At 37.9% G+C, this 12,209-nt stretch overlaps 1 protein-coding gene across 1 annotated transcript; it reads left to right on the forward strand.

Moving 5' to 3' along the window:
• Window positions 1-1,546: 1,546 nt before the first annotated feature.
• Window positions 1,547-11,621, forward strand: LOC126812300 (uncharacterized). The gene is made up of 4 exons (XM_050538631.2): window positions 1,547-2,075; window positions 3,365-3,446; window positions 7,956-8,399; window positions 9,955-11,621. Exons 1-4 carry the CDS (start codon window positions 1,761-1,763, stop codon window positions 10,152-10,154), a joined length of 1,041 nt encoding a protein of 346 aa, XP_050394588.1. The 5' UTR covers window positions 1,547-1,760; the 3' UTR covers window positions 10,155-11,621.
• Window positions 11,622-12,209: the final 588 nt, after the last annotated feature.

The raw sequence follows: 12,209 nt of genomic DNA on the forward strand, positions 1-12,209 counted from the left end.
TTAGCCCAGTAGGTGTAGAACAGTAGGACGTTAAACCCCATTTCATTTCAGGACTTATCTTATCTTGAGGTTAATCCTGGCAATCGTGGTGATCGTAGAAAAGTTTTGGACAGTTCAGGAATTTTCTACGATCAACACGATTAATTGCTAATCGTGATCACCGTATCAGATTGGATCATAACAAAGCTGCGTTCTATGTAAGTGTACTGTGGGGACTGTTACTAGGCTAGCTGGGTTTGTTTTCAAGAATTGTCAGACTATATAGTTTTGTCTGAGGATTTGCAGTTCTACAAGCCTTCGACAAAACAAACCACGTGTCCAAATTACAGCAATTTTAACTGACATAACTGAAAATTGAGTTCTAATAGCTGGCTGTTTGTCGAACGGAATCCTTTTTATGTAGCGGGGGGTTGGATGGTTAGCACGTTCGTGCTGTATCAAAAGCCTGTTATTGAGTCAACTGGCGTGGTTTCGAATCCCCGGTTGTACGTGACAAGGAGTAGGGTCGCCTGTCCAACCTCGTGGGTTTTCTGAGGGTCCTCCGGTTTCCTCCTACTGCTAAAGACCCCTACGCGCAAGCGAATTATTGAAATAAAATTAAACCATGTGTTGGTCCCGAAATGACCTAGTTTGTGTCGAGTGTACGTTAACCCCCATCTCTCTCTCTCTCTCTCTCTCTCTCTCTCTCTCTCTTTTATGTAGCAGTTTAATTTCAATGAAACAGTAAAACATTATCTTTATAAATAGTATTATGTCTAGTCGGTAATATATTGTAAGTTTTCAACTGTTATTTATCAGGGTTAATGAGATAAATTAATAGAATCGACATATTGTTATAGCAGTAACAATAGAAATCGCGAATAAAAGGAATAAAAAAAACTTTTGTATTAACGAACACAACAGCCATGTGTTGGTCCCGAAATGACCTAGTTTGTGTCGAGTGGACGTTGAACCCCATCTCTCTCTCTCTCTCTCTCTCTCTCTCTCTTTCTTTTATGTAGCAGTTTAATTTCAATGAAACAGTAAAACATTATCTTTATAAATAGTATTATGTCTAGTCGGTAATATAGTGTAAGTTTTCAACTGTTATTTATCAGAGTTAATGAGATAAATTAATAGAATCGACATATTGTTATAGCAGTAACAATAGAAATCGCGAATAAAAAGAATAAAAAAAACTTTTGTATTAACGAACACAACAGCCACTTTATTGTTTCGTTGTATGAAAATGGAAAATATAGAACGTTAGGTATTTATGATGAATTTTTGTTTGTTTTTTTGCTTTCTGTATTGTGCGAACTCTTGTGACCATAGTGCTGGGTTCTACGTATACACCGGATAACACTGCACTTGATAAAATGGCCTGACAAATATAAAAGGATTTTCTCTCGTTCAAAAGTCAGTTTTATGTCAATTTGCACGACTTCCATTGTTATGCCGTTCACTACTTCAAAGCTATAATAATAGATAATCTTGATTATATGTGATTGAAGGGTGGAGGAGCGACGTAATCATCACAGGTGCGTTGGTGTAGGTGTGTGTTAATATTATATCATTGGCCAATTTACAGATAGGCATGTTTCTCCCCGGTCATACAGGATTATAGATTCTCTCATCTCATTATCGGTTTGGGCGTGGAAAATCTGACTGGTCGAACTATTAATGTTAGACGGGCTGTTGCTTCCTTCATAAAGTCATAAACTCGGCGCTTAAAGACCTCGCAAAGTTTTAAACTTTTTAATTATTACTAGAAAAGGATTATGTTTATTCAAGAATATTGCGCGTTCATATTTTTTGTTTTTGTACCCCAAACATTTAGTAATGGTATTTCAAATTTATCTTTAAATAAAAATGTATGTAAAGTCACCGGGTCTGCTGTGGATAATACTATTTTGATTCGTACTTGGTTCAGTCGTAGTTTTTTAAATTGTGTTATAGAATGTGCAAAAGGGACAATGTGCCAGTCTGTATTTTTTGATAAATCAACAAAAATGTGTTATTGGAATAACAACATTCCTGTTACTATAACAACAACAACAACTTGTGGATCTTTACTGTACTTACAGTTACATACCGTAAGTATCTAAAAGTTAAATGCAAGAATGAAAGAGGTAATGTCAGTGCCGGGTTTAGATTGGGTGTGACCCCTTGTTAAAAATTAGAAATTTCAAAAGCAACTTACTTTCTTTTTTAAATTTGAAAATCTAAAATTGTATGAGATATCGCAGATGGTGGATCTTTACTGTATTTACAGTTACATGCTGTAAGTATCTGAAAAGTGGAATGTAAGAATGCAAGTGCTAGTGTGAGTGCTGGGTTTAGATTTGGTCTGACCCCTTGTTAAAAATAGCAAATTAAGAAATTTCACAACCAAATTATTATTCTTTTTTAAATTTGAAAATCTAATATTATATGTGACATCGCAGATGATAAGACATTATACTGTCTGTTTCGTTGGGTAAGACATTATACTGTCTGTTTCGTTGGGTAATTTCATTTCGAAAACCCTAATTAATCTAGAGGAGTTGTTTATTTTATGTTCACTAAAAACATTTATATAGAAGCAAATAAAGACATTTATCTAGAGGAGTTTGTTTATTTTATGTTCACTAAAAACATTTATATAGAAGCAAATAAAGACATTTTTCTCTCTTTTTTTTTAATGTTTACATGCTCTAAACCAATCTGGGGGGTTGGATGGCCGAATGGTTAGCACGTGCGTCAACTGGCGTGGTTTCGAATCCCCGGTTGTACGTGACAAGGAGTAGGGTCGCCTGTCCAGCCTCGTGGGTTTTCTCCGGGTCCTCCGGTTTCCTCCCACTGCTAAAGACCCCTACGCGCAAGCGAATTATTGAAATAAAATTAAACCATGTGTTAGTCCCGAAATGACCTAGTTTGTGTCGAGTGGACGTTAAACCCCATTTCTCTCTCCCTTTCTCTAAACCAATCTGAACAAGAGAACCACCCTACATGCAAGCATGATCAAAAATAAATTGCACGTCAGTATAGTTGAAGAAACTGCAGAAATATACTCAATTGTGTGTTTCTTGGATCTTCAAAATTGAAATAAAACTTACAAAGTGACTTCCTTTTAATTCTTCTAAATAAAATCTAATAAAATAATTTAAAAGATCAACCCAATTCAGTACCTTACTTTGACCCAAATCAAAGCGATTTCGCCGCTGCAATAAGTATTTAAGAACATTTTCTTGAAATTCACCAAGAGGTTTAAGTCCATATTATAAGGTAATATAATCCGAAGAAATAAGTACCCCACTAAAATATCATAAAATGATTGAAAAAATAAATACATAAATTAAAACGATCAAGGTATATGGTAGTTTTATGTTTGTTTTTTTCCCAGGAAACCAGACCAACATCCTTCTGTTGTTTGTCTTTTGACCCTACAGCTACACCAGAACCCACAACAGCACCTTCTACTTCGGGTAAGTCAACATTAAGACAGTTCAAATCCCAAATCATACATATAATAAATAACCCTAACCGATTGGATATTAACATCCATGAGGCTATCGGGGGTGGCTGGGCACAAACCGACCCGTTTTTGATCACCACTGGATGCTTCCGCAAAAAGAAACATGCATTGCCACATTCCCCGGGAAGACTATCTTACGATATCTAAGAACAATCAGGGGGAAAGACAAAGAAAGTAAAAATAAATGGATATATAATATTAAGGACATTACTAGTTATTTTCAGTCTTAACTGAAGTCGTAGAATTTGAGCAGATGGGTTCCAAGATGGAGATCACCCGAGAATTCTTATACAATCAGAGGCTCCGGGAAAAGATTTCTAGTCATTTAGATTCGTACGTATGTATAGGATTAGAGTCGAGTGAGACCAAAACGGCGGCAATGCTTCGAACGTCTGTTTTTTGGAGTTTTTTTTTGACGTTATGTCGATGATTTAGGAGGAAAATAATCAGGGAGGGTCCAGACATCATATACCGGCATGCAACTAACAACCCCCTAGCGAGCCAATGTCTTAGCCAACTAACTATGCTGTTGATAGGTACAGAAATTAAATAAAGTGTGACGTCTTACTTTGCTGCACCAATGGGGATCATGGAGACGGGAATACATTGCACGATACAGTGTGCTATCTAGTACATGAGTTTATCTCGGTTTTTCGTCCGACTCGAACGACTAGAGACATTTACTTAAGCTGCCCTGTTACATCTGTATTTATTCTTACTTATTAATTGCAGCCATTAATATTAATATCTGATTGGTAAAACTTGTCATTGAAAGCGGCGTGCATTGATTCAGACTAAATCATTAAGGATTTCTTTTGAATTTTCAGATCCCCGTAAAAGCTAATAGCTGAAATATAAAAGTTATTGTTCGTTTCCCATTCGTATGAATATTCGCCCTTTTCTACTGACCTCATTATTGGATACCCATAACCGTTGATAAATTCTAAGAATGTCTTAGGTCAAAGGCTGTTGTCGATTTCCTTTTTGCGAGGTGGAATCCCCAGTGGCTAAGTGAGTAAGACGCTGACTCGCTAGCCTGGGGGTCGCGTGTTTTATCCCTGCATTGGCCGGGAAAGTTCATCGGAATTTTCCGACTTGTTTTCCCCTTGCCAGTGGTACAGGAAGGAGGGCCTGACAAGAACAGCTGTCTAGTCGTTCGGATGATACAAAAACCTGGACTTCAGGCAAAAGATCCTTTTGCAGCTGGAATTAGATATAAGCGTAGGCCATAGTGCCGCAAAATCTCCCTCATAGCACACTGTATGACGTATGCCCGTCTTCATTAGGCCCGTCGGAGTAGATCAGTAGGATGTTAAACCCCATTTCATTTCATTTTTTGCGAGGTGTTGGTTTGTTTTGTGGAATGATATAGCTGACATTTTTTTCGTCTACAGATAAAAACAATTTTCAGATTAAATCGAGTAAGACAAAACATCTGATGTAAAAATGGCCTCCTTGATGACCCCCATCTTGAACCCAGAAATATCACTATGCCACGATCTTGACTATTGAGATGGCTGAGTGTAGTACTATCGGACTTCTTTCCTAGTTGTGTTTGTTTTCTTAGTGATCGTAATATTTAACTATGGAAGCCTATAACTACCTTTCATAATTTCTACTTTTCGCCTCTTCACAACGCGAAAGTCGAAAAGTAGAAGTTACGACAAAATGTGAGGCGACAATACGGTATACAAGCCAAAATCAACTCGAAAATAGGAAATTAAGAAATAACACACAGCGATAATAGCGCCCCTCGTTTTTTCTAATTTCTTATTTTCGACTTGCATTTTGGCTTGTATACCGTCTTGTCGACTTTCGACTTAGTCATATTTTTGTATTTATTGATGCCAGTAAGAAGGCGCCAACACGCATACCAAGCCAAAATGCAACTCGAAAAGTAGAAATTAGGAAATTAACACACCACGCTATTAGCGACTGTTCGACTTTTCGCCTCGGAAGTTGTTGTGGTCTCAGTTTTCCAGGTCGCATTTGAACACGTGCAATCAGGGCTCACACTGTATTTCATTCTTTTCCGTCAAAATGGATAATAATTTTTATATAAAAAAAATGTTCATTTTTTTCCGCCAACTGGGATATTTTATCTGCCAAAAATGTCTGATTAAAAAAAACACCTTAGGCTACAACAATTTAATTTATTTTATAGGCCTATTATAAAACAAATTTCCCGTACCGATATTCAATATACAACAACATACATGGGGATTGGGTGGTCTAGTGGTTTAACACGTGCGCGTGAAATCACAAGGTCTGACATTGATTCAAGTGGTGTGGTTTCGATTCCCCGCTTAAACATGACAAGGGAGTAGGGTCGCTTGTCCAACCTTGTGGGTTTTCTCCGGATATCCCAGCTTCTATCCACTGCTAAAGACCCCTACGTGCAAACGAATTATTGAAATGATTTAGTTTGCAACGAGTGGATGTTGAGACTACAACAACTTCCGAGGCGAAAAGTCGCTAATTTTTTTTTTTTTTTAAACAATATTTTTATTCATTAAATCTGAATTTGGATTGGGGAACTGGCTATGCCTATGTGTAACCCCTCTCTCTGATTTAGATACATGTACACATTAAAAATATTTACATACATACATACATAATTACATAAATATAAAGCATATATGATACATCATGGATAATATAGAGACTTAGATGATTATACAGAGTGCAGGGCTTGGAATGACGTAAGAGTTGTTTATGGAGATTTAAATCTTTTTGATAAGAAAATAAATTGTTGAACTTCTTGGAAAATAAGTGTGTTTATCTCTGGACTAAGTTTTGTTGACCCATACACTAGACAACTGATTGTTTTATGATTATGTTGAAGGTTATGGATTGTCCGTTTTCTTGCATCTGAATACAAGTGGCATACGAGTAAATAGTATTCGATATCTTCGAATTTGTGACCACAGAGGCAAGCAGTGCTATCATCGACGTGTCTGAGGAATTTATGGCCTTGTAGGTTCGAGCAGCATAATCTTAGTTTACAGTGGATTATTTGTAATTTCCGTATCCCTGTATAGTAATATGAAGGCACGATGGTATCTAATTTATCTAGTGAATTTCCAAAGATAGCAAGGGATCGAGAGTTTCTAATTTCAACGTTAAGTTTGTACCATTCTCGTATACTGGAAGGGATGAAGGACCCTGAGAAAATTTCGGTTCTGCATCTGGTTTCCTTTAGTTTATCTTTGTTTCTAAGGGTATAATTGATAGGGGTAGAGGACAGTTCTAATAGGTCAGAGAGATATGATGGAACAAGGTTGTTAGTAATTTTGTACATTAATTTTAATTTATGACGTCGACGTCTTTCCGAGAGTGGAACAAAGCCAGTCTCTTTATAGAGTCGCGAAAAGCGTTGTGTGTTAATTTCCTAATTTTTACTTTTCGAGTTGCATTTTGGCTTGGTATGCGTGTTGGTGCCTTCTTACTGACATCAATAAATACAAAAATATGACTATGTCGAAAGTTGACAAGACGGTATACAAGCCGAAATGCAAGTCGAAAATAAGAAATTAGGAAAAAACGAGGGGCGCTATTATCGCTGTGTTTTATTTCTTAATTTCCTATTTTCGAGTTGATTTTGGCTTGTATACCGTCTTGTCGACTCACATTTTGTCGTAACTTCTACTTTTCGACTTTTCGACTTTCGCGTTGTGAAGAGGCGAACAGTAGGAATTATGAAAGGTAGTTATAGGCTTCCATATATAACACTACAGGTTAAATGGTTCCTACAACTTTATTGTTAAGCTTGATAGGCTTCGAAGGTTCCTCGTTCTCAATAAATAATAGCTACTTGGAATACTTGGGTGAGCTCTGACCAGTCTCGCTCAACATCCTCTTTTATACCCCCTAAGTTCTGCAAGATCACCCTTGACGTTAATTTCCATCCCAAATATGGAATAAACCTCTTCATTTCTCAATACCAGGGGAACATTACCTTATTTGGCCTACCAACCATATTTCAATAAACAGACAGAATTTGATGGATATTTTGACAATGGTTAAGATTTTACCAAAATGTCACTGTTGTTTTTATATATATAAATATATCATTCACGTTCATTAAGTACGTGTGATTTGACTCTATAGAAAGAGTGAAGGAACAATTTTTCAAAGACCCAATCTTGTCTTAAGGGTCAAACTGTTACATGAGTAACCAGGCGTCCCGGGACTGATCCCGGATTTGGCCGAGAATGTTCCTCGAGCTATATCATTTTCGGAAGACTTTGATTTGGTTTGTGGAATGATATAGCTGGCAATTCTTTGTCCACAGATAAAAACAGTTTTCAGATTAAACCGAGAAAAGACAAAATATAGTAAAACAACCCACCTTAACGCTTAGAGCTTGTCCGATCACAACCGAAATTAACAATAAATGATTGTGTTTATTCGTTTTCATTACAAGAAATTTACATTTTATTTCATTTGTAATCTGTAGCAAGTTCCACCACCCTGCCTACAACTACAACAGCAACTCCTACAGCTCCAATTACCACAACAACTCCTACAACTACAATTACCACAACAACTCCTACAACTACAATTACCACAACAACTCCGACAACTACAATTACCACAACAACTCCGACAACTACAATTACCACAAAAACTCCTACAACTACAATTACCACAACAACTCCTACAACTGCAATTACCACAACAACTCCTACAACTACAATTACCACAACAACGCCTACAACTACAGTTGACCCAGATGGATTTTTAGATTTAACTTTGTCTGGTATTAAAGTACGACTCATACCAACATCAAAGATTCAGAGTCTAGCAGTGGCCGACTGTTTAATATTTTCAGGAAGTAAACTGGCAGTCATCGATTCTGCTCTCAAACAACAAGATGTACAAAATTATTTACAAGGCTTAGGTACGTTTTATCCCTAATCACGCCCACTTTGAATAATGTATTGGTTGCCCAGATGCCAACGTAATACACTCTGTTTAAAACAGAGATCCTATTTCGTTTCTATTTTTTATAGTTTAAAATTATTTGTTTTACTTATCTTTACTACACTAGGATCTGGAAGAGTTGTTATATTACCAGCGTTTTGGTTGAAGTGAGGGATAAGCCAATGAAATAGTCTGTAACGGCGACTTCTTGGTGTGCCATGCACGGAACTGTGGGTAAACCACTAGAAACGCCAACGCTGATTGATTAATGAATGTCTGGCGTCAAAGGGTCAAAAGACGTTCGTACGACCCCTGACACGACCTTCCGAGTACAATTTGTCAGATCTTCATGTAGTGTAGGCCATCGAAAGTATAAAAAACGAAACTAAATATAGATCTGTATTTTAACCAGATTGGACGTAATAATAATAATATGATATCAGTTATTACCCAGATCCTGACGTAATAATATTATATTGGGTATATTACTACCCAGACCCCGACGTAATAATATGATATCAGTTATTGCCCAGATCCCGACGTAACAATATGATTGGTTATGACCCAGTTCCCGAATAAATTAAGTTATTGTAAAAACAAAATCTCCGCCCAGGTTGTTGAGTCTAGGTTAAGAACCAAGTTCCAACCATATCGGCTGTCTAAAACGAAAAGAAGCAGATAAATTAGCAAATAATTACTTTAAGCTTTACATATAATTTTGATGATTGTTCTATAAATCTGGCAAGCAATCTGTAAAATTGGTAAACCAATTGTGTGATTGACAGAATTATTTTCTTGGTCACGCTTTGATAGTAATATATTTTCCCAGTCGCTTGTCCTTGCCAGGCTTTCTGAAAATTGGAAATCTCGAGGAACTTTCTCGGTCAAAACCGGGATTAGATCCGGGACCCCTGGTTAATCAGCCAGCTCCATAATCAAGATTGTGGCACAGTGTTATTTCTGGATTGAGGATGGGGTCATCAAGGAGAACATATTTACACCATCTTATCTAAGTTCTAACAGATTGTTAAAATATAACGGATCATTGGTATTTCCTCGTGTTATCCGCCCCTTATCCGCCCCTTCTGGAACCTATCTAAGTCCTAGCAGATTGTTAAAATATAATGGATCATTGGTATTTCCTCGTTATATCCGCCCCCCCCCCCCTGGAACCTATCTAAGGTCTAACAATTGGTTACAATATAACGGATCATTGGTATTTTCTCGTTATATCCGTCCCCCTCTGGAACCTATAAATTCTGCTGCCAAGACAAGGTTTAAGGTACCTTTTAACCACTCCTACTTTGAATAATGTATTGGTTGTCACCCAGAACCTGAAATATAACGGATCTTTGGTATTGTCCTCGTTATATCCATATACATCTGCTTTTGAAATGAACACCGCTGCAATAGACATGTATCTGTAAACATCCCCCACACTATCATCCCTTCCCCAATCTCATCACACCACAAGTTCTCCTAGTGTCGACGCATTTGTTGTAAAACGCAACCATTTTCTTTGTAATTGGCAGGTGTAAGCACGGCTTATATTGGTGCAACAAAATCGGTGGTTACCTGGATATGGACGGATCTCAGTGATGTAGGATATACAAACTGGCAATCTTCATCAGGATTCTTAAAGAACTGTGCCATCATGGACAGCAGCAGCAGCTACAAATGGGTGGCAGTGTTATGCACGGAAAGTCATCCTTATTTATGTCAAAAGTGGTAACGTAAGGCAGTATTGACAAAAGCATGCAGACAATTATCCAGTGAAACATGCAGACAACTATCCAATGAAACATGTAGACAATTATCCAGTGAAACATGCAGACAATTATCCAATGATAATTTCAGTAGCGTTTGTTAGGGGGTCGGACAGATCAGTCCCGGGCTGTAATTCAGTTCACTGCTTTGAAAAAAAAATCTGACCCAATTGTATTTTCCCACGAAAGCACAAATGCTAGGTTACCACTTTCATGATTCGGGCTACAATCGACATCGTGGTTTCATTCGTGGAGTAATCGTGGTGATCCTATTAGGACCTGTCATATCTTTAGGTCAGTCCTGGTAATCTTGTTTTTCGTAGAAACGTTTTTGAAATGAAATGAAATTGGGTTTAACGTCCTACTGTTCTGCTCCGAAATGGGCTAATGAAGGCGGGCATACGCCATACAGTGTGCTATGAGGGAAATTTTGCCAGGGCAGCGGCACTATCGCCTACTCTTATATCGAATTCCATCTGCCAAGGGATCTTTTATGTGCATTCCAATGTATACACGGGACCTCGGTTTTTCGTAGCAATGATCTCTGTGTTAAAATTATATTTGGAATGTGTTTAACCAGCTCTATCACATATGCGTGATAATGACTGGCACCAATATTGTCCTTTAAGCTATACTTACAGACCACATACAATAACCATATAAAAGTGGTATATACATAAAGTCAGTATTTACTATGTACACTTTACAACAATTTACTTCAAAGTCATTCATATATATTCACTCAAAGTCGCAAATATAGAATTTTCCTTAATAAACGAGTTATCCAAATTATCCAAAACACTCTAAATCTTACACTACTCCAGTGACGTCACACTGAACAAATGTTTATTAGGAATGTTTACTCTTCAACTACTTATACAAGGACGATGGATACTCACTAACGCAAATGCAAATACCGATGCAGGTTGTGATATGATAAATAGTCATGGACACTGGCCCAGATCCACTGGGCTGCACATGCGACACGCAATAGCGCCATACACGTGGGAGGGGTTCATTGTCAAATTTGACAATTCAAGGAAGTGTTGATGAAAACTGCCGCGTATTCTTGAAATAAAATTAAGCTATATGTTAGTCCCGAAATGACACAGTTTCTGTCGAGTGGACGTTACACCCCATTTCTCTCTCTTTTACAACTGAGGGGCGTTAGCCCCGAAGATTTTCTTTCTATTTACATAATGGATACTCTGAAGGGCCCTCACATACAGTGAGGGTGGGGCGGGGTATGCCATGGCGCAACCCTTCTTATGAAGCGGCATACAATCTATTATTTATTCAAAAGGGGTCCCGTGGACTAGCCTAGGCTAAGATAGCAATTCACCGGCTTTCGTTGCCTCAAAACCTGAGTAAACCAGCAAAAAATGTCAGCAAATGGAGAAGGTAGAATTATGATTTTTCCAAGACATATTATAGCGTTTTATAAACACAAATAAACACAAATAAGTTGATTTAATAAATAGTTATTTAGTTAACAGTATTAAAAAGGAATTGTATTTAAAATGTTTTTTTAATCATAAAAAGTCAACTGAGTGCAGGCACTGAACAAAGCAGTTACAGTATGCAGGGGTGGGGGTGACACTTTTGCCATGGGGCGCCACATAAACTTGTGAGGGCCCTGAGAGTCTATCTTAAACGGGGTTTGGATGGCCGAATGGTTAGCACGTGCGCGCTGTATCATAAGGTCTGTCATTGAGTCAACTGCCGTGGTTTCAGTTCCCCGGTTGTACGTGGGTTGTCTCCGGGTCCTCCGGTTTCCTCTCACTACTAAAGACCACTACGCGGAAGCGAACTATTGAAATTATATTGAACCGTGTGTTAGTCCCGAAATTACCTAGTTTGTGTTGAGTGGACGTTAAACCTCATCTCTCTCTCTCGCTCTCTCTCTCTGTGGAGGACCCCTAGATCTAGAGGCCATAGGTCTGCCAAGCCTATAGGTAAATCCGAGGACCCCTAGATCTTGAGGCCATAGGTCTGCCAAGCCTATAGGTAAATCCGAGGAC

Source organism: Patella vulgata, chromosome 1, assembly GCF_932274485.2.
Source record: "Patella vulgata chromosome 1, xgPatVulg1.2, whole genome shotgun sequence".
Classification (NCBI taxonomy): domain Eukaryota; kingdom Metazoa; phylum Mollusca; class Gastropoda; family Patellidae; genus Patella; species Patella vulgata.